The following is a 20,217-nucleotide window of genomic DNA, read 5'->3' on the forward strand; positions in this document are numbered from 1 at the left end:
AACGTGCCGTGGCTGCTACAGTCAAGCCCTGTAATAAATGGCCACCCGGCGGCTGCTTAAGTGACCGTTGGGCGAAACATTAACAATTTTTAATGCCACGAAAATGCGCACAATGACTTAAGTAAGGTAGTGTTAGTTTAGCGTCTGCTGAAAAAATGGGAAATATAGAAGCCAAAAAAATTAAATGAAATAATTCAAAAAGCCAACTGGTGGTGAAAGATATTAATGAAGTCAGAATTAACAAACCATATTTTATGCTGAGTAATTGTAAAATTTTGGTTAAATGTTGTAGAAGTTGTAAAATCTATAAAATTGAAAATAAAAAAGTTCTTGTCAGAAGTGGGATTCGAACCCACGCCTACAGAGTAGACTGCGACCTGAACGCAGCGCCTTAGACCACTCGGCCATCCTGACATGTGAAAGCGGTGCGGCCACGAAGTCTTCATGTGAGAAAACTCATTTATTTTAGTCGAATAAAACTACAACAAAAAGTGGGGAAAATATTCAAAAATGTAGATATTTATTAATTTATCTCCAGAATTATTTATACACCCAAAATGTACAATAATGCAATGATTTCATTTATATACGACTGCTCGCAACTCATTCTCGTTCTACAATAATTACGAATAACTTTGTAAAATATGCATTATACATATATATTGTAGTAGTGTTTATAATACACAAAATGAATTTCGATATTTTAAAAATGTTGCCTCGTTTACTACAATTTGTCAAATACATATGCCATTTTGTGGTAATTTTTCTGTGTTGTGTGTATATTTAGAAACGCAACGTTTCATAGTAAATTGCTAAACATTCCTAGAAGATATCGTTAACTAAAAATATGACTAAAATTTAATCAAAATTATTTGCACATCTATAAAAATGATCGAATCTTAAGGGGGTTGTTAGGCTTCTTATTTTGGCCATTTTCTTAGATAGTTTTGCTTATCTGATTTATATATTTATGTATATTATTCCTTTAGTACTAAGTCTTTTACTTGCAGCATTTTTGAATTTTGACTTGTAATTGATTTTGTAAAGTTAACTAAATTGCTCTAAAATATATTTTACAATAATATAATTATTATTCTTAGCTTTTCATGCGATTTTATTAGTTTATGCTTGGAGGGTTTCTTATAGTTCTTGATTTATTTTGCTTTCTTTGTGTCCCAGCAGAGAATTAAAGATTTTTCCATCATGTTTTATGTATTTATAATTTTAATTCAGAACTTGCCGCTTTTTAGCTTTTAATTATTGTTGTGTTGTTGGTTTGCTACAATTCATTATTTCAATATTTGCCATTTATATTAAACTTAATTTAGAGAAGTATATGCTATATATGTAATGTATGTATATTGATATATACGCATTTGTGTATGTATATGTATGTATAGTATTTACATAATTGTTAGGCAACCACTTAGTTAGCTTAGTTTATCGTGTTTTATAAAAATAAGTATTGTATTACGCATTCTTCACATGCCTCAAAAATGTACTAAAAAACCGAAAACTGTACATCGATTGTTATCCTTTTTGTGTTTTTGTCGTCTGCATCATAATCATTTGTCAACTATTCGTAGTCAATAAGCACAATCGTAAATTTCATCATCATTCGCATTATCGTTATAATCAACAGCATGTTAGAAAACATTTTAACCAAACCATATTTGCACATATCTAAAAACTTAACATGTTTTTATTACAATTGCAAAACAAACATAACAAACACAAATGACCTGTTTATGTTCATGCGTGTGTGTTTATGTGTGTTGTGTTGCATCTATTTGGTTTTTAGATCTTTTAGTACTTAAGCTAGTTTGGTTTCAAATAACGCATCTTTTTGTGTCTGAGCTATACTAAAAACAATTGCTATATAAGTTTAGTATATAATTAGCTTCGCTGCCGCTAATGCCGTTCCTGCTGCATTTTCTTCTACTACTGTCTCTGCCGTTTAGTATATTGGTTTTCATGAGGCGTACATGCGATTAATGTCGTGCTGATATTTATCCTGGATGTCCTTGCGCTTCAGCTTGAAAGCAGCCGTAACCAGACCCATATCTGGTGACCACACCTCCTTGCACAGCGTAATAGCTGCGGGCACCTCATGCTTTTGCAATTTACCTAAACAAATAAGTTTTGCACATTAAAATCAATTCGTTAACAAGCATTTGCCAAGTTACACAACTCACATTTTCTCGAATGATCGCTAATTTCCTTGAGTATGGCCTTCTCCATGATGGGCGATGAGCACAGCTCTTCGAAAGATTTGTTCTTTAGTCCATGACGTTCGGCCAACTCCTCGAGACCCTTTTGATTCGGCACGACCAGCGCGACAGTGAATTGCTTTGTTGGATCGCCATATACGCAAATGTTCTCAATAATGCCACAGGTCTTCAGTTCCGACTCGACTTTGCCCAGGGAAACATATTCACCAGCCTGCAGCTTAACCAGATCCTTCTTACGATCTGTAAAATATTGATGGGTTAATAGAGATAAAAATATTTTAGGGTATCAAGACGCACCAATAATCTTAAGTACGCCATCGGTTTGCACTTCTCCAATGTCGCCAGTTTTGAACCAACGGCGTCCGTCCTCTTCAAAGAAGTCCTCGCCAGTCTTGCCAGGCAGCTTATAGTAGCCCTTGGACACGCATTCGCCACCGATAAGCACCTCACCCTGTGGATAGGGCTTGTTGGTAACACGATAGTTGCCCTCCTCCCAATTCACCAGCCGAATATCGCAAACGGTCAACGGACCGCCAGTGCGTCCATAAGTCATATCACGACCTGCAAGGCGAGAAGATGTTAATAAATATATTTTCCTAGTTTGTAGTATTTCGAGAACACTTACTGTCCATTACAGTAGCGCCCGAGGTGGTCTCAGTCAGACCATAGCCCTGAATCAAATCCACACACAGGCATGTCTTGATCTGCTCGTGAGTGTCGGATGAAAGCGGCGCTCCGCCGGACATAATGATGCGCACCTTGCCGCCCATCAGCTTGGCCACTTTCTTGAAGACCAATCTGCAAAAGAGAAAGATATTTAGTAGTCTGTTAAAAGCTTAAATAACAACTAACATACTTGTCAATTAATGGTGTCTGATAGCCGCGTTGTATCCACTTGACTTTGTACTGGTAAAGGAATTTGAAGAGCGCCTTTCTGAATGCTGAACCGGAGTTGACCTTGTCGTTGATGCCCTTGGAGATGCGATCGAGAATCAATGGTACGGATGTCATGCATGTGGGCCTCAACACGGATGCATCGCCCTTGCAGCCACGCTTAATCTTGCTACTCGTATCGATCAGAGTCAACGGAGTCGAATAGCCAATGGAAACGCCTGTCATCAAGCAAACACTCTCAGCTACCAGCTCAAAGACATGCGCAAGTGGAAGGAAACCGATCAAAACATCTTCGGGATAAATGGTGACCATGTCGCAGAAACCCTTCATGGTGGCAATGCAATTCTTATGCGACAGCAGAACTCCCTTTGGTGTGCCCGTCGAGCCGGAAGTGTACATGATGATGGCAATGTCTTCACCATCTGGGGGCACATTCTCTGCAAATGTAACATAGATTTAGATATATTCATTTCGATCGTTAACTGCGTTTGCTTACCGAATTTGCTCTCGTTTCCGATCTTAACAACTTGAGCGAAGGGCAGAACCTTGACGCCTTCCTTGAAGCCAGTGGTGTCGGTCTTGTGCAGCTGATCCTCCATGTAGATAATAGTGTTGACATTGGGGCATTGAGCGAGCAGCGTCTTGAATTTGGGCAACAGATCGTGTGAGGTAATGACAGTGGTGACTTCCGTTTCGCTGATGCCTGGCAAGCAATATGACTTAAATTAATAAAATATTCTCAAATTCTTATATTTCCATTGTACTTACAGTGGGCAACGCCATTATCGCCGAGCGTAGCATAGACAGTGACAATGGGCATGGCTTGCTTGAAGCAACCGTGGGCAGCAATCATCCATTCGGCGCGTGTCTCGGCAAAGATGACAATGTTCTGGCGCGGCGCCTGGCCGAGCTCGCGAAGACCACGACCAAAGCTGGCCGCCATGCGCTCCGCCTCAATGAAGTTCTTCCACTTGTAGTCACCCATGTTGTACTTCTTGAAGACACGTCCATTGGGTTGCGTCTCATCCTCCTCGCTCAGTATCTGACGTGTGCCCAAACAACGCTTAGTCGAATGCGTTTTGGCCACATAGTTAAAGACCTTCTCCAGCGTATCGATGTTCTCCTGCAGCATCTTCACGTGCACATCCCGTGGCGGCTCCGTGGTGCGATACGTTAGTTCAGTGTCATCGCTCTTGATGATCTTTGCCTGGAATCAACGAAAGGTATGTATGAGAATTGACAACTTAAGGGAATAAGAAATGGTTCTTGGGAATGGGGATTGTCCATAACAGGGACATAAAAAACCACGCGAAATACCAAAGGAAGAGGAAGTGATTGCCAGCAATTGCTTAGAATCTGTGACTTAAACCGAACCCATGAACTCGATCACCAGGTGAAGGGTCATGGTGGGGTGCGTGTTTTGTGAGTAGGCAAGGGAGTGGGGACGAGGGCGAGGGCGAGGGAAATCCAAAAACAGACACCAAAAAAATATGTAGTACAAACAAATTGAAACCAATTAATCAAAGAAATAAAAACAACACAAATGCAAATTAAAACCTCAATGTCATCCGGCGCGTACTTGCGGGACTCATCGACCAGGAATTTCTTGCTTATGGGCGTGGCCTGTGGGTGGTGGGAGGAAGGTCAAAAAGAGAATACCAATTATATATGTGTATGACAGAGAACAATCAGATATATAGGCGACACATAACGATATCGTTTTTGTTTTTTTGTTATTTACGACCTGTGCAGCATTTGATTTGCCATAAACGTTTATAGCAGAGCAGAGCGTGTGTCGCTCTTTTCTTTTCTAGTTTATAGCAGGTGATTTCGTTATTTTGGATCCTTATCATGGTCAAGTCGATAGACGACAAACGGTTAAAAGGGGGGTAATTAACTGTGTGGAAATTAACTGAATGTGCTAAACAAAAAAAGTTTATCAATGACTTTTTTCCGCCTTTGACTTGCCCATGAATCACACACTCCAAAAAAAAAAAAAACCTAATTATTTTAACTGAGTTAAAAATAATCAATTATTAATGTTATATGCAGCAGCTGCGATTTTAGACTTAAGTTCGGCGTGACCCTGAATATAGCTATTCAATTTTCCATCTGAGCTATTTTGTATTGAGCAATGCAACTTATATGTATTGAAATGTAATTTAAAAATTGATTATACACATCGATTAAAGGCCAACACTGATAATAATATAGTTAGTAACCTATAGGGACTGTGACTGTCTCTAAAATTGACATGTTTTGATAGGCAGTCTAACGAACAGAGATAGCAACAAGAGTCGAGTACACTCGACATTTAAACAGGTAGTTGCCTCTTGACTATAAAAACTGATTATAACGCACTTTTATGGGTCCAAGGTATACAAAAATCTAATAGATAAAGATAAGGAATAGCAGAGAGACAAATGCGACTGAGAAACTTGCAAGTCAGAAAGAGACTGCGCTAAAGGCTTTGCGTGTGAGAAGGTCAACGATAAACTTCGACTGAAGCTGTGCTACAAAAATTGTCAAGCAATTCAACACAATCTAATGCTTATTATGACCACCTTTAAATTGAAACTTACCTTGACTCGCCGCGATTCCTGTCGACGTTTCCATGGCGCCTGTAATACCAAATAGACCGGCAGCGTGATAATATCATAGACAAATGCAATTGCCCTGATGGCGCCCAGTGCACTCTGCACCCAGAAGCTATCCATTCTGAAAATATATGAATATTAATATATATTTAATAATATATACACAGCAGATGTTTTCAAAGTACTATTTAAATTGCTTGCAAAATCAATTACTTTAATTGGGAAGTGAGGGAAATACGTGCTATATATTTGCTGGTTCGGTTCTGAATCTGGTTCTGTTGCCGTTGCAAACCGACAGCCAACTGATTTCAGTTGGCAAATCTCTCATGTGCAATAACTAGAAAAGGGTTGTCGCTGCTCGCTGCTAGCTGCTTGCTTCTCTCTGCTGACTTGGCTGGCTTAGCGACGCAGCGATAACACACTGACAGAAAACATTTCAGCCTCTTATCAGTAGTGGTTCAGTAGTATAAACGTCGTGTAGATTGTCAGCCAACAACACAACACAACACAGTCAAGACACAGTCCGATTGCGCTTTTTGATTCCGTTACTAATTGGAACAAGTCGGTTGCAGGTACAACGCAAGTCTGCTTTTTCCCATACGGTATTTTCGCAATTTTCGACAACAGCTTTTCGCGTACTTCCGCAGCGACCTTTGGTCCGAGATCGTTTACTCATATTGCCAGTCAATATCAGCGGCAACCAACAGTAACAGCAACAGTCAAAGCACTTGTGTGTCACAAGTGTGTCATAAAAAACTACCAAGACCACAATCAATCGTCCGACTCATTACAGAGCGCTTAAACCGCTAAATTGATTTATGATGCAGATAACTTCATTTGAAGCGTTGCCCAATTAAATCGACTGATTGCCAGTGATTTCAAATGCACGACTCAATACAGATTTGTGTAAAGAAAGAGCATAGTTCTTTCATAGTTGTTCTTCCGCCTTTGTCTTCTAAGTCTAGATGATCTCATGCTAAAACTATTTTGCTATAAACTTTTATAAAGAGTCATTTTTAACATACTCTAAATTCAACTATACAATAAATTGTTCTTAATTATAAATTTGAATCTAAAATATAAATTAAAATTAAAATACACATACTAAATGTTACATTTGGTATTTCGAAATACTAATCTATGTGCAAAATATACCACATAGTACAATAAATACCTCACTACAGACTATCCAACAATTCTCCTAGCTTTAAATAAATCCCATTTCGATGTATAACAACTTGACGATTACTACATAACACTCAATTTAAATAGCCAAGGTCGTTTCCATATCATATCATACGAGTCCAAATCAAAGCTGCGTTCCAAAAGCCAGCTGGCTTATAGTCCACCTGCAGATAGTCTATCTGAAAGTTGTGTATGCTTGTGATTGTATCTCAGACTACTCTATGCACAATGTGTGTGTGTTTGTTTGTGTGTGTCACATGCTAATCAACGCTTGCATGGAAAGTCAATTATCAACCTTTGCACTGTCACATTCGAGTCTGAGACGTTATCAACGACAACCGCTAATAAGCTAGAATATAATTAAAGTTTCAATACTCTTATCAATTTGGGAAATTTGAACAGAAGCAGGTGTATGTCATGTTTTCTTTATAAGTAGATCGAAATATATACCATATAAGTATATATGACTGTTTTTGATAAGTTAAAAATGCACTTAATCGCTAAATTTCATTATAATGAGATCAGTGCAAGGCGAGCAAAGTAAAAGTTTTGCGTTGCTGTGGCAATCACAGCTCACAACGTAGCACACATCGTGAAACATATACTATAAATACTTGTGATAAGGCGCGTTGCGCTGTGATAAGCAAGCCACCACGACGTCACGTCCCTGAACTTGGCATGCATTTAGCTCCAGCTCACTTCAGTTCCGAGTAGCAGGAGAGAGAGAGAGAGCGAATTTCCTCATTCTCTTTCTGTCTCGCTCTCTGTCTACTACGTTGTAGAGCACTGTGGGCGTTGGTGTGGCACTGATTGCAGATTTGATTTTTGGTCATTTCACGCTCTCTGATTAGACATGGACATCAATATCACATCAAGCGATAATGTCGCCAACCATATTCAATATATAGAATAGTTCATATATAATAAAGCAAACACAGTATGCTAATCGCTGTAAAATGCGTTTGAAATTCAATATCGTTTCACTACTTTTCACTCGCTCTACGCACATATTTTTATGAATGATATTGCGTCTTTAGACTATCAATTGATAAACCTTGTGTGGCCCAGTTTATAATTTAGGATATCATTTTATTCGTCTTAAGGAACTGTCAATCTTATCACTTGGCTGCTAGATATCTATTAAAAGTGGGTGTAGCTCGGTCTTTGCCCTCAATGAAATCTGAGTAAACTATAATCAATGAAATTTTAAATTTAATTCGAACGCGATCGAACGTTAACCCAAACAACCTTGCGTCGGACTCCAGGGGTGCAATTTTGTGAAAATTATAGATGTGTGTCTTGATTTAGTTATGGCATCGAACAATTAAAATAGCGAGTATGCTCGACTGCGAGATACTCGTGAATAAAGTCAAATAAATACTCAAATATACTCCAAAGTATATATTTGCTATATCGATATACTACTACTTGTAAAATATACCATAGGATACAAAATATACCGGATTGTCAACTAATACTTAAGATTACCCATTCTATAACCTGTCTTATAATATAAAAATGTTAATTATACTAAAGATTACCCACTTTATTACCCATTTTACCATATAAAATCTTAGATAAGACTTCCAAGATTGAAACCTTTAACTAAGCACATTTCTCATGGCAATTTATGTGCAATCGTCAAGTTGAAATTATTTTGTTATTGCAGTACTGTGTTTAATTCCAAAACCAGATCTTCCAGCACCGACAAAACACACACACTAATACAAGTTGATACGCATAATTAGCACATGGCTTGACGAATGGATATGTGAGGGGGGGAAAGGGAAAGTTGGGGGTGGTATGGGAGGGTAAATACGTAGTTGATTGAGAAGGAATGTATGTATGTTTGTATGTACTTACTGCGCATCATCTTCGATGAACATCTTGCCGCGTTTTTAGTGTGACAATTGGACGATGAAGAAGGTAAGCGGGCGACACAGAGACACAGGAGGGAATTGCGCGCTGACACCAAATTACACAGAGCGAGATAGAGCGAGAGAGAGAGAGCGATGCGGGAATGATAAAGAGAAATGATAGCTAGCAGTTTCTCTAATGTCCTTCGGTCTTCTTCTTTAGTTTTGGCGGTTGCACTGCTGTACAATGCTGCGTATGCGTAATGCGACGTCTACGTTGTTAGCTGAAATCGAGGGAAGACAGACAAATGGATGCAACACTCAAACGATGATGTCATTCTCCTTACACTTCTCTTGTGTTGTTCTTTTATTTACCTACAATGAAATGAGAGAGAGAGAGAAAGAGAGATATGTATTTATGTCGTGACAATCGTGACAATGAAGAGACAACAATGTGTTAAGAGTATGCGATAAGTAGAGTAGAATGAAAGATACAAGTGCTAAAGCAAAGATTCAATTCAAGTATCTTTAGTGAGTAAAAATTAACAATGGATTTATAGTAGATGTAGAATACCAACAAAAAAAACTTGTTCTCATTCAATAACAATTAAATACGTATAAAATGAGTAAAACTTTTCCAGCTGCCTTGAAAGATTTCCAAACATTTAGCTAAAAATAAACTTATTTTAATACTAAACAAATAAGTAAAATTTTGTTTCATCAACATAAAAATGCAGTAACAAAATGAACCGAAACCAATGAAAGAAAAGCAAGTAAAAAAACTACAGTCGAGTGTGCACGACTGTGAAATACCAGTTACCTTAAGAATAATAGCAAAATAATGCGGTATTATTCTTTAAATGTATTAAATTGACATAATAAAAAAAATATATACCTAATGCTGTAGTTTGTGTATTTGTTCGGTATAATTTTTAAAATATACTGAATTAATATACAGAAAAGGGTTCTAAAATATACCTAAGGTCATATTTGGTATATTTATGTATTACTACAGGTAAAATATACCGCATTGTTAAGTAACTTCTAAATTATGATCACAAATAAGAATCGTAGATTATAGTTATTATTGTAAATGTCTATCATACAGACACTGATCAAGAATATATATTATACTATTACATACATTTCCAGTAGCCACTAAGTTAAAACACCCTTCTACCCTACAGCTAGCTAGGGTATAAAAAGGTGAAATAAAAACAAGTTCTGCAAATCTTTGCTTTGCCTTGTTCTTTTGGTTTTTAGCCAACTAATGATAATAAGAATAACACAACAGACAAAGCGAACTTTGGACGCGATAGCCGCTTGCCTCATTTAAATATACCACAAGTATAAATATATGTATGTATAGACTTAAATTTAGACAGCCAAATTCGCATTGCATAATGTGCGAGAAATGCCAACGACAAAGCCGCAAAGACAGAAGAGTATAAGTTGGGTGTGTGTGCATGTGTGTGTGTGTATGTGTGATATTTGCCCCTTTTCTGCTTTCTCTAGGGAACAATAATGTTGCCCTAGGTCGTGGCCGATCAATAGCTGTGCAAAGCCATAACAATTTATTACAGCCAACGTGAAACTATTTTTCTTTGTTTTGTTTATGCCCACCGAAGAGTAAAGAAGCAACAACTGATATTCAAGGCATTGAATTCTGACTTTATATAATCTAATTTAATTGATAAATATAATCTGCATTTAGTAAGTAGTTGTGTGGTTAACATTTAAAATAATTCTTTGCATTTTAAAAGTATTCATTTTCTTGTTTTATCTAACTCATATTTTATTTAACTTCATTGTTACTTAATTAATTTTCTTATTTATGCAATTTATACTTTCTTATACCTCATTTTTACTTTCATATTTTCTTTTACTTTATTTATAAGCTGCGGTCATTGCACCGTCTCTCACTTCAAATAACCAAAACAACAATGTTAACAAAGGCTACGTGTTTTGTTTACAAAGCAAAAGAACTTCAACGAGTTATTTTGCGGTGCAAAAGCACTTAAAAACAAACAAGAATATGCGAATAAATTTAAAACATTTTTGCAATATACATAGGACTAAATTGAACACATTTTTGCAATTTATAAATATCTATAAAGCGGTTTCTATAATTAAAATAGAAAGAGTCATGAATTTAATATGAAATCTCTCTTTACTGTGCGCCTTTCTCATTTCAGCAACTGATCATTGATTTGAAACATTGCTCAGTATTAATCACTCCATTTACAAAAGTGAATTGCAATCGGCGAGTGAAGGAAAAGCAAAACGCTGAGCGAAAGTTTGTTGCCACAGTCAAATGGCACAATTTGTCATGCTCACTTGCAATAGCCAAATTATAGGTTAATGAATGAAAATTGTGTTCAACAGAGGCGGCAACAGCAGCGACTGCAGCGACTGCGGCAGCGACGTTGCGTCGCGTCGCTCACTTCAGCTTGTGTAATTGTGGGGCTTGAACTTTGAGCGTCGAGATTTTGCCGCATGTGCGACGATCGTGACCCTGATCAAAGTTAAACTGCAACTAATGTGGAATGGGACCACAAGGAACCAAAGGTTCCCAGTGACAGCAACAGCAACAACAACAACTAAAACAACAACAACCGCAACAAGAGCGACGTCGACGTCGACAGACGACACCGAACAAGCAGCTGGCTGCCAGAGCGACGATCAAGTGTAAACATATGCTGAGAATGTGTGTGTGTGTGTGTGTGTGTGTGTGTCTGGTCTGGATTAAGACAATCAGGAAATGTGTGGCGCGTATCGCTTGATTACCGGCTGTACTTTGTACCCAACACCTTTCCACCCCACTCTTCTCTCCTCTCTCTTTAGTGAAATGTAGTTGGATGCTCGAAATGTCGAGCAAGTGAAAAAGTGTTGTGCTTAAACAACGGCCTGGGCACATAAAATCTGATTAAATCAACCGAAATTAGAATAATATATATCCGAGATTGCCTTGTACAATCTGTACACGCGTCGTATACGCAACATGACGTGACGAATCGCATGCCAAACTGAAATTAGGCTCTCGATTAACCAAAAAAAAAATACATGCTACCCAAGTAAAAGTTCAAGTATTATCAACAGACGGATTTCAAAGTTCAGGTTCAGTTGAAACTTGATATATTCTCAATTCATTTAGCACAACTCGTTTTGCGCCGAGAATGTTGAACGATGCTTTAGGTGAAACTGTTTTAATTGCTTTGATTAAGGCAATTGCGAGGCCCGCCTTTAATTATAGACATGGTGCATATGCAACCCCGTTATAACCGTGTTTTTATTGTTTATTTTATTTCATTGTCTCAGCTTTGTAGTGCTTTTATTTCAGTTCATTTCATTTTGTTATTTTTTGTTTTTTTTGCATAGATTGCACAACAGAAACACAAAAAAAAATATAAAAAAACGACAGCTTGTGGAAATCATTGAGGCAACAAACGTGCAGTCGTTGCAACGTCACGCCTGACTAACTGGAAATGCAAAAGTATCTGTATCTGTATCTGTGAGATACTGGATTGACAACCTCGAACTTGAAAGCGCATTTATGCATGTTAATGGCGTTTTCATTTCACTGACATCAGCCAAAATCGCGAGTATCAAGTCTCGACAAACATTCAAGAACTCTTCTTTGTCGATTGTCACGCAGTTAAATGTTGTGCGGCTCAAACAAAGTCCAAGTGCGGTACAAAGTCCCCGGAGTAATTGAGCTTGAAATCGTAGATCGATAAATATTTAGTTTCATTATTGTGCGAACTATTCTACGCCGAAGACAAACATACATTATTCACTATACATATGTATGAAAGAACATTGCGAAGATATCAGTGACGAAGTAAAGACAAGATCTGCAGCTTAGGTGAAAGGAATCACAGAAAATCATTTGCTGATAATATAAGCCAATTACTTTCTAACTACCCGACTTAATGAGCAGCAGATTGCAATGGGATTAATGTAAAAGCGAGGAGAAAGAAAGAGATTAAAGTTAAATTTTGATTTACTAAAATAAAGTATGTTCTCATTATTATTATTTAAGGAACTCTACGAATGTTACAAATCAGTTTTAGAATTTAACAATATTATACTTTAAATTCAAATTATTTCTTTCCATTAAATTGCAGATTGAGAAGTGCATAAAGTATTATTTTTATGGAGGCTTTCGAAGTAAATACTTCTTAATAATTAGAACAAAAGAATTTTCAATTACAAAATAAAGCTTCTGATGAATAATAAAACTAAAGAATATATTTGTAGTAAAAAAAGCAGTATTTTATATAATGAAATGAAAGCAATGCTATAAATAATTTCTAGTCATATCTTCCATAATTTCTAAATACATTTTTAAATAAACTTAACTACATCTCAGATAAAGAATAGATTTATAGGAAAAAAGTATTTACATAAAAACACCATAAATTAATTTTATAATTATATTCAAAAATAATATAATGTATTTTCAGTACTAAATTCAATGGATTATAAAACTGCTTTTTAATATATTCCAGTCATTTCACTTATTATTGCATTAATATTATTTGCATCTCTGCATCTAACTGCATCTCTGACATTTTATCATAGAAGTAAACTTTAATCAACATGATAAATTTAGCTCTCAGAATAGGTGAAAGCTGGCTATTTAATGTAGTAATATTTGTTTTTGGGATTACTCGAATATATATTTATTTAACGACAATCGGCACGAGTCGACGGACTTGTTGAGGCAACAAACTCAATTACGTTAAGTGGGCAACTGTTACTTGAACTTTGGCAGTCGGGAGGCCATCTACAAACAATCGACCAAGGTGCTAAGCCTGAACTGGTCGTGTAACGGTGCTTGTTATACGAGTATCAGCATTTGCATGCATATATTAATAACTGACGCCAGTGCATATATCGATGACTGGCGAGTCACCTTGACATTGTCAGCTGCAGGAATGCATAAATATTCATTCTAGCATACAAGTTGTTCTTTTAATACATTTGTAGACTCACGCGTATGTATACAATTAAGTTACTTTGAAATATAATTAATTTCCATATGACCTAAGACAAAACAATCGCATTTGTTCTTTGTCCCTGTCGTTGACTTCGTTCTGTCTCTCTCTTTCTTTGTACGTCTCTCGTAAATGGGGTAACAAAATCATCGTATGACTGTGTCAAAGTCCAAAATAAAAATAATTTGCTGTAGTGAGTTTTTTTTTTGTTTGTTGTTCTCTGTGTTTATGTGAGCAGCGCGCACATAAAATGAGAAAAATACGCGGTAAGATTGAAAAAAGTAAAACAAGAAAAACAACAACATCAACGATCAACGGCAATAATACGTAAATTTGAAAAAAAAAAAAAACGACAGCAATTTGCACGACGCGTTGAGTATTTCATTGAACGAAAAGAGAAAGAGTAACAAACATGCGAAACAAACAAACCCGAAGATTGTGTGGGTGAATTTAAATAAATTTGATTATTGGCAAGTGCAGGTCTTACTCACAAGCGACAGAGAGAGCGGGAGAGATCGAGTGTGAGAGTAAGCTCACACACACACACAAGCACACTTCGAACACTGATGGATACTCGTACAGAGCTGCATAAGAAGACAGTTTTGTTCGCTCATTTGCACTCGCTCATTTCGCGTTTGCCGATGACCGATTGTGTGTGCGTTTGTGTGTGTGAGTGTGTGAAAGTAAAGCGACGTCAAGAGGCAAGCGCCAAGTGACAAGCGCTGCTGACGTCGCCGTTGCTCACACAAATGACCTAGACAAGCATGCGTGTAGTTATCTTTAGAGTGACCATTGCATGGTCGCCGCTCACTCCCCTAACGAAGCACGTGCCATGCCAACCAACGAACCAACCAAGCAAGTGAAGTGAAAATTTTCCACAATGTACTAGTTAGAGTAGTCAGTATTGGCAATGATCATGATCATGGAGCTTTAATACTCATAACAACTACCATACAATGCGGATAAGTTGGATGGCAAAACCGGTTAGAAAATCTTTTCAACAGACACTAAGTTCGTGACTAAGGCAAACAATGTTTATGTCTCTCTCTCTTTGTGTGTAGGTGAGCTTGATTGTTTATCAGTGTGCGAAGCATTGAAAAAAAATTAAGGGAAAACATGTTTATTACCAGTGCCGCATGCCAAAATATAGAACTTAGTCAAGCGTTATGCTTTTACTCTTTTGTAAACTTACATTCGTATGTATTTACGTAATCTTAACACACGACGTAAGGCATTAGTTGGAAACATTCTAATTGGATGTCAAAGCGCCATCTATGGACAAAGCTCAATGCCGACAAACTGAACGACGCACATGCGTTTGTCCGTTACGAAAGGAATACTTTTTAAATGCTTTAAAAGCGAGTGTTGATTTATTTAGAAACTGTTGGCAATGTGCATTTTCTGTAGACCATTAAGAGTTATCAGGCGCCCTTTAGTAAATGTAATCTCACTAGCTGACATCCACAATAAGTCACAAAACTTTAACGACACTCACACAAACGTACTTATCTACTTATAGCTGTACATATGCAATAGTGTGTGTTGTATACACATATGCAGATGCACATAGAAATCGCGTGACTATTTTCGATGGGTCTCGTTGAAGCAACAGCAACAGCAAGAGAAACAACAACAAAGGCAGCAGAAAAAGAAAAGCGCCAGACGAAAAGCAACTGGGAAATGGGTGCAGGGAAAATGCGGCTGAGGGTTGAATCGCGGCAACACGTTTTTCCTTCTTCTTCGTTGTGGCATTTGGTTATACCAGCTGAAAATCATACGAGTTTAAGGGGAAATGTTGCGCAGCAACAGCAACAACAAGAAACACATCTGCGGCGAAGAGAAAAGAAACTGCGGCGAATACGCGCAGCATGGCCAACGAATGCAACGTCAACTGTACAAGAGAGAGCCAGAAAGAGAGAGAGCGAGTAGCGCAGGGTAAAGGCGAAGGCGAAGTCAAAGTGGAGATGGCAAGGCGAACTCGATGTGCGCGCTTTTCACACTCTTTTTGGGTGGTGCGGAGGGAAGCTAAAAAGGTCAAAGAGCATGTTGTTTACTTCGCTCAGGGGTTTGGCCATGAATGAAAGCTGTGACCGGCAAAAAATTAAAAAAAACCTTCACATACAGTATGTCAAGAAACTCTTTACACACTGAAAAAAACACATATTTTTTGACTTTGCATGCAAAAATAACGCCTTTAGTTATTATTTTTCAATATTTTTTTAATGCAGATCTATTATTTAGCAAATTTTAAATTAGTATGTACAAAAATACAAACAATACAACGAAAGGGAAAATTTTAAATCAACAAAATATGAGTTTACACATTTTTGACACTGTCAAGAAAGTGTTTACACACTTTAGTTTTCGATTCTGTTTTGTTCTATTTTTTTAAAAAACTGTACTTTATTGTTATCTATGCTTCTGCACTATTCGCTATTTTTGCATTCCTTTTCATTAAATTGCGAAATCTTGCTACGCACTTGTCAAAAAGCTGATTTTTAAATTATTTGACATGTCTGGAGCTGGTTTGACTTTTGACGTTACCCAATCGACTTATTATAGTCACCAAATTGGAAAATCTGTAGCTTAGCTAGTGGAGCTTATTGGGGTATCGCAAAAAATAATTTATAATGCTCCAAGTCGAGCCGAAAATGAAGAAAAACAGGAAGCAAAGTGTGGAAATGGTCGAAAAATGGATATTGACGAGCGGGCAGACCGCCTTATTATGGGCATGGTTCGTCAAAACCCCCAAATTTTGATCAGAACCCACGCCAAGGAGTTGGAAGAAGGGTGTGGCATGGTCGTTTTGCATGAAACCATCCGCCAACTAATTCTGCGGAGCAAATACTCTTCAACCGTTGCAACCGTTGCGCGTAAGAAGCCGCTGCTTTCGAAAGTAAATGTTGAAAACGCTTAAATTTTGGCTTTTAACATGAGAATCACGCCGGACAACTATTGGGATGACGTCGTACTCTATGTCCAAACCAAAAAAAATGCTATACTACAATGATGGACCAACTAGAGTATGGCACAAGTCGTTAACAGCCTTACATCAGCGCAACATCATTCCGACAGTACAATTGGGAAAATAGTGTTTGTTCCGCAGAATTAGTTAGCGGACGGTTTCATGTGAATTGACCGTGTCACACCCTTCTTCCAACTCCTTGGCGTGGGTTCTGATCAAAATTTGGGGGTTTTGACGAACCATGCCCATAATAAGGCGGTCTGCCCGCTCGTCAATATCCATTTTTCGACCATTTCCACACTTTGCTTCCTGTTTTTCTTCATTTTCGGCTCGACTTGGAGCATTATAACTTATTTTTTGCGATACCCCAATAAGCTCCACTAGCTAAGCTACAGATTTCCAATTTGGTGACTATAATAAGTCGATTGGGTAACGTCAAAAGTCAAACCAGCTCCAGACATGTCAAATAATTTAAAAATCAGCTTTTTGACAAGTGCGTAGCAAGATTTCGCAATTGAATGAAAAGGAATGCAAAAATAGCGAATAGTGCAGAAGCATAGATAACAATAAAGTACAGTTTTTTCAAAAAATAGAACAAAACAGAATCGAAAACTAAAGTGTGTAAACACTTTCTTGACAGTGTCAAAAATGTGTAAACTCATATTTTGTTGATTTAAAATTTTCCCTTTCGTTGTATTGTTTGTATTTTTGTACATACTAATTTAAAATTTGCTAAATAATAGATCTGCATTAAAAAAAAATTGAAAAATAATAACTAAACTGTTATTTTTGCATGCAAAGTCAAAAAATATGTGTTTTTTTCAGTGTGTAAAGAGTTTCTTGACATACTGTAAGTGTATATATTAATAATGTACTTATGTATGTAGATATGTATGTTAATAATTGGAAGAGTCAACGCAACTGAAAGATACTCTGTATTATTTTCACTATTCACTTTATATTTTAATCAGTTGCACAATTAAAACTGTAATTACCTAATCGATTCAATGCTTTATATTCTAGTTTTTCCACAACACTAAACGTGCCTACTACCAATAATGATAAACAACTACAACACATGCCACCGGGCCATAAACAAAACCGCACCCCAGAAAATTCATCGTACCGCGCCTCTTCATTTGAAATGCAACAACATTTCAATGAGGGCCATCGAGCGTTGGTCTCGAGCTCAGCTGGTCAGTGAGCGCCGTCGCAGTCACAACAAGAACAGAAACATATGACACATCACATCACATAAACACACACACAAATGCACACTCGCACACGCATAAATGACCCCGAAGCAGAATTACGCCCCCACCAAAATCCCTTGGAACAAAAAGGCAAAACAGCACACAGCAGAAACTCGCATGATTTTCTGTTGGTATAATAAACTGAACACAGGGCAGCAATGAGTGGGGAAGCAGGAGAGGCAGCTGAACTGAGTCAGCTTGACCGAGAGAGAGCCAGAGAGTGTGCACAAAATATTTACATGTGTGCGTGTGTATATTTACAAGAAAGTACACGTGCAGTCAACGGCTGTCAGGGGAAGTGTGCCAGACAGTCAGAGAGCGAGCGAAAGAGAGTGTAACAACAAGAGAGGAAGTACTTCAAGGCAAATCAGACTGAATGTATGAGTGTGTGGGTGGAAGAGTGCGTGTCTGTTTTACAGCGTATTATCAAAAATGCTATTAGACTTTTTATCTAATCAGAATCCTTTTTAATTGAAAATAACGATGCTCAGAAGAGAGAAACACGTCATTTAAAGTTGATGACATTCTCTTTATTGCTCTTACGATGAAGCTGGCAGCTGGTATTGAAGGTCGTTACCACCTCTCGCCCTCTCTCTCTTTTGTACTCTTGGCTATAAGTTGCAAGTTTTCAATTTGCAATTCAAAATCAAATGAAACAAAAAATCGATACAGAAATAAATAAACATAAATTGGTTGCCAATGACAACAACAATTGCATAATGCACAAAAGTAAAAACTTTCGTCTAAAATAGAAACTAGGTCAACCGCATGAATTGTTTATCAAACTTTAGGAAATCTAGAAAATAAAGTTTGTTAATGCCAAGTGAAGAGAGTGGGGTGCTGCACTTTATATTGCCGACATGGTCATTGATAAGGTGGCGTGACATTTGAGCCATTTGCCCGCCGCACCGGCAAACGCTAGAGAGCGAGAGAGAATGCACAAGTGTCTCTCTATATGTGTGCGTTGTGCATGAAAGTGTATGAGTGTGCGTGTGTGTGAGAGTGTCAGCTGAGCAGACGATGGCAAGAAGAAAAGGAAGTACGTCATGCAAACACAACGTAATTGAAATTTAAAGCTCTTCTTACCTGCTTTATTGGTGAAATGCAAACGATTTTTTTGCAGCATTTTTGCGATGATAGATTTTCAGTTGTCAATTGCAGAGCGGGGAGAGGAGCGCGGCGAACACATGTAATAAACATTAAAAACATACAAATATGAAATATAATACGACTTTTTATTCTGCCTTTTGGCATATAAAACATATTAATACGAGAACAAAACACGCACGCACAGTGAGGAATTAAGTGTGGCGTCGTTATAAGCACGTTGTTTGTTACGCGTTTTATCCCAATTTACTCGATAAGTGCTTTTATTTAGTATATTTGATTTTACGCAGTGCCAACGCTTGATTTGAAACTTTCACCGAATTACACACTTTTTTTTGCATATACTTTTATTTTTTTTGTAGTTGCGCTTTTGCTTGCCAATTTGATGACCCACTCACACATGCATACTATCACACAAATACACGCATTCACACACACACACTGAGACAGTAACGGAGTCACACAAAAAATTTAAAGCCGGGGCAACGCAACCAATTTCTTACTTACACAAAAACGACGTTAACGTTTCGCTTTCAATTGCGTTTTAAATATGATTTTAGTATGCGTTAATATGCGTGAATATCAAATATTTAATATGTATGTATTTTTTTCTTTATTGTTTCCCGGACGCGTTCAGCGCTACGAACGTTCTCAAAACACGTTGAGTTTGTTTCTGATACGTGTATAAAATGTCGCTGTCGGTTTTGCCACGATTATTTTTCACCGACCACTCACTCACACACACAGGCAAAACAAGTACTCTCAACAACGCTGCTCTCTCCTCGTTCTTCTTGCGGTAAAATTCGTTTTATTACGTAGTTTTCTCTGCACCGCATGCAAATGCAGTTGGTCCAAAGTCAATAAGCAAAAAATCCTTATTGGAAAATGCACGGCTTTTATTGCAGAGCTTAGATGCTGCAACGGTTCTAAATAAGTTCTTTTTACACACGCGGCGTACTTAAAATTTTTTTAATTTCTTGTTGATGTTTGTGTTAAGTGTGACCGCAAATTGCTTCGGAAATACTCTCTTTTCAGTCCAGCAAACAAGAAAAAAATCCCCTTAGAATGGCCACACTTCATATGGTATATTTAAGGCGGTTAATTTTAAACATTTTCTGTTTTTTTTTAG

The 20,217-nt window shown here is 37.4% G+C and overlaps 1 protein-coding gene and 1 non-coding gene across 4 annotated transcripts; both read right to left on the reverse strand.

The window, feature by feature from the left end:
• Window positions 1-331: 331 nt before the first annotated feature.
• Window positions 332-414, reverse strand: Trnal-cag (transfer RNA leucine (anticodon CAG)). The gene has a single exon. It is a non-coding gene; the product is annotated as a tRNA-Leu (tRNA).
• An 87-nt stretch (window positions 415-501) lies between these two features.
• On the reverse strand, window positions 502-19,758 carry LOC132788898 (fatty acid CoA ligase Acsl3). Of its 3 annotated transcripts, XM_060796562.1 has the most exons (10): window positions 19,596-19,758; window positions 8,771-9,047; window positions 5,708-5,843; window positions 3,894-4,332; window positions 3,622-3,828; window positions 3,088-3,562; window positions 2,857-3,029; window positions 2,529-2,792; window positions 2,196-2,471; window positions 502-2,127 (listed from the first exon to the last, which is right to left on the reverse strand). In XM_060796562.1, exons 2-10 carry the CDS (start codon window positions 8,791-8,793, stop codon window positions 1,973-1,975), a joined length of 2,148 nt encoding a protein of 715 aa, XP_060652545.1. In that variant the 5' UTR covers window positions 8,794-9,047; window positions 19,596-19,758; the 3' UTR covers window positions 502-1,972. The 3 variants fall into 3 exon arrangements, with proteins under 3 accessions (XP_060652545.1, XP_060652544.1, XP_060652546.1); XM_060796561.1 differs by lacking the exon at window positions 19,596-19,758 and having other exon boundaries at window positions 8,771-9,067; XM_060796563.1 differs by lacking the exons at window positions 8,771-9,047; window positions 19,596-19,758 and adding an exon at window positions 5,936-6,086.
• Window positions 19,759-20,217: the final 459 nt, after the last annotated feature.

The sequence above is a fragment of the Drosophila nasuta genome, chromosome 3 (genome assembly GCF_023558535.2).
Source record: "Drosophila nasuta strain 15112-1781.00 chromosome 3, ASM2355853v1, whole genome shotgun sequence".
Classification (NCBI taxonomy): Eukaryota; Metazoa; Arthropoda; class Insecta; order Diptera; family Drosophilidae; genus Drosophila; species Drosophila nasuta.

Excerpts from the sequence above, each read along its gene's own strand:
- LOC132788898 (XM_060796562.1), bottom strand. The coding sequence starts at position 8,793 with ATGTTCATCGAAGATGATGCGCA. Across the intron at positions 4,333-5,707 it reads AGGAATCGCGGCGAGTCAAG|GCAAAGATCATCAAGAGCGA; the intron begins GTAAGTTTCAAT and ends CGTTGATTCCAG. Across the intron at positions 2,128-2,195 it reads TAGCGATCATTCGAGAAAAT|GTAAATTGCAAAAGCATGAG; the intron begins GTGAGTTGTGTA and ends TTATTTGTTTAG.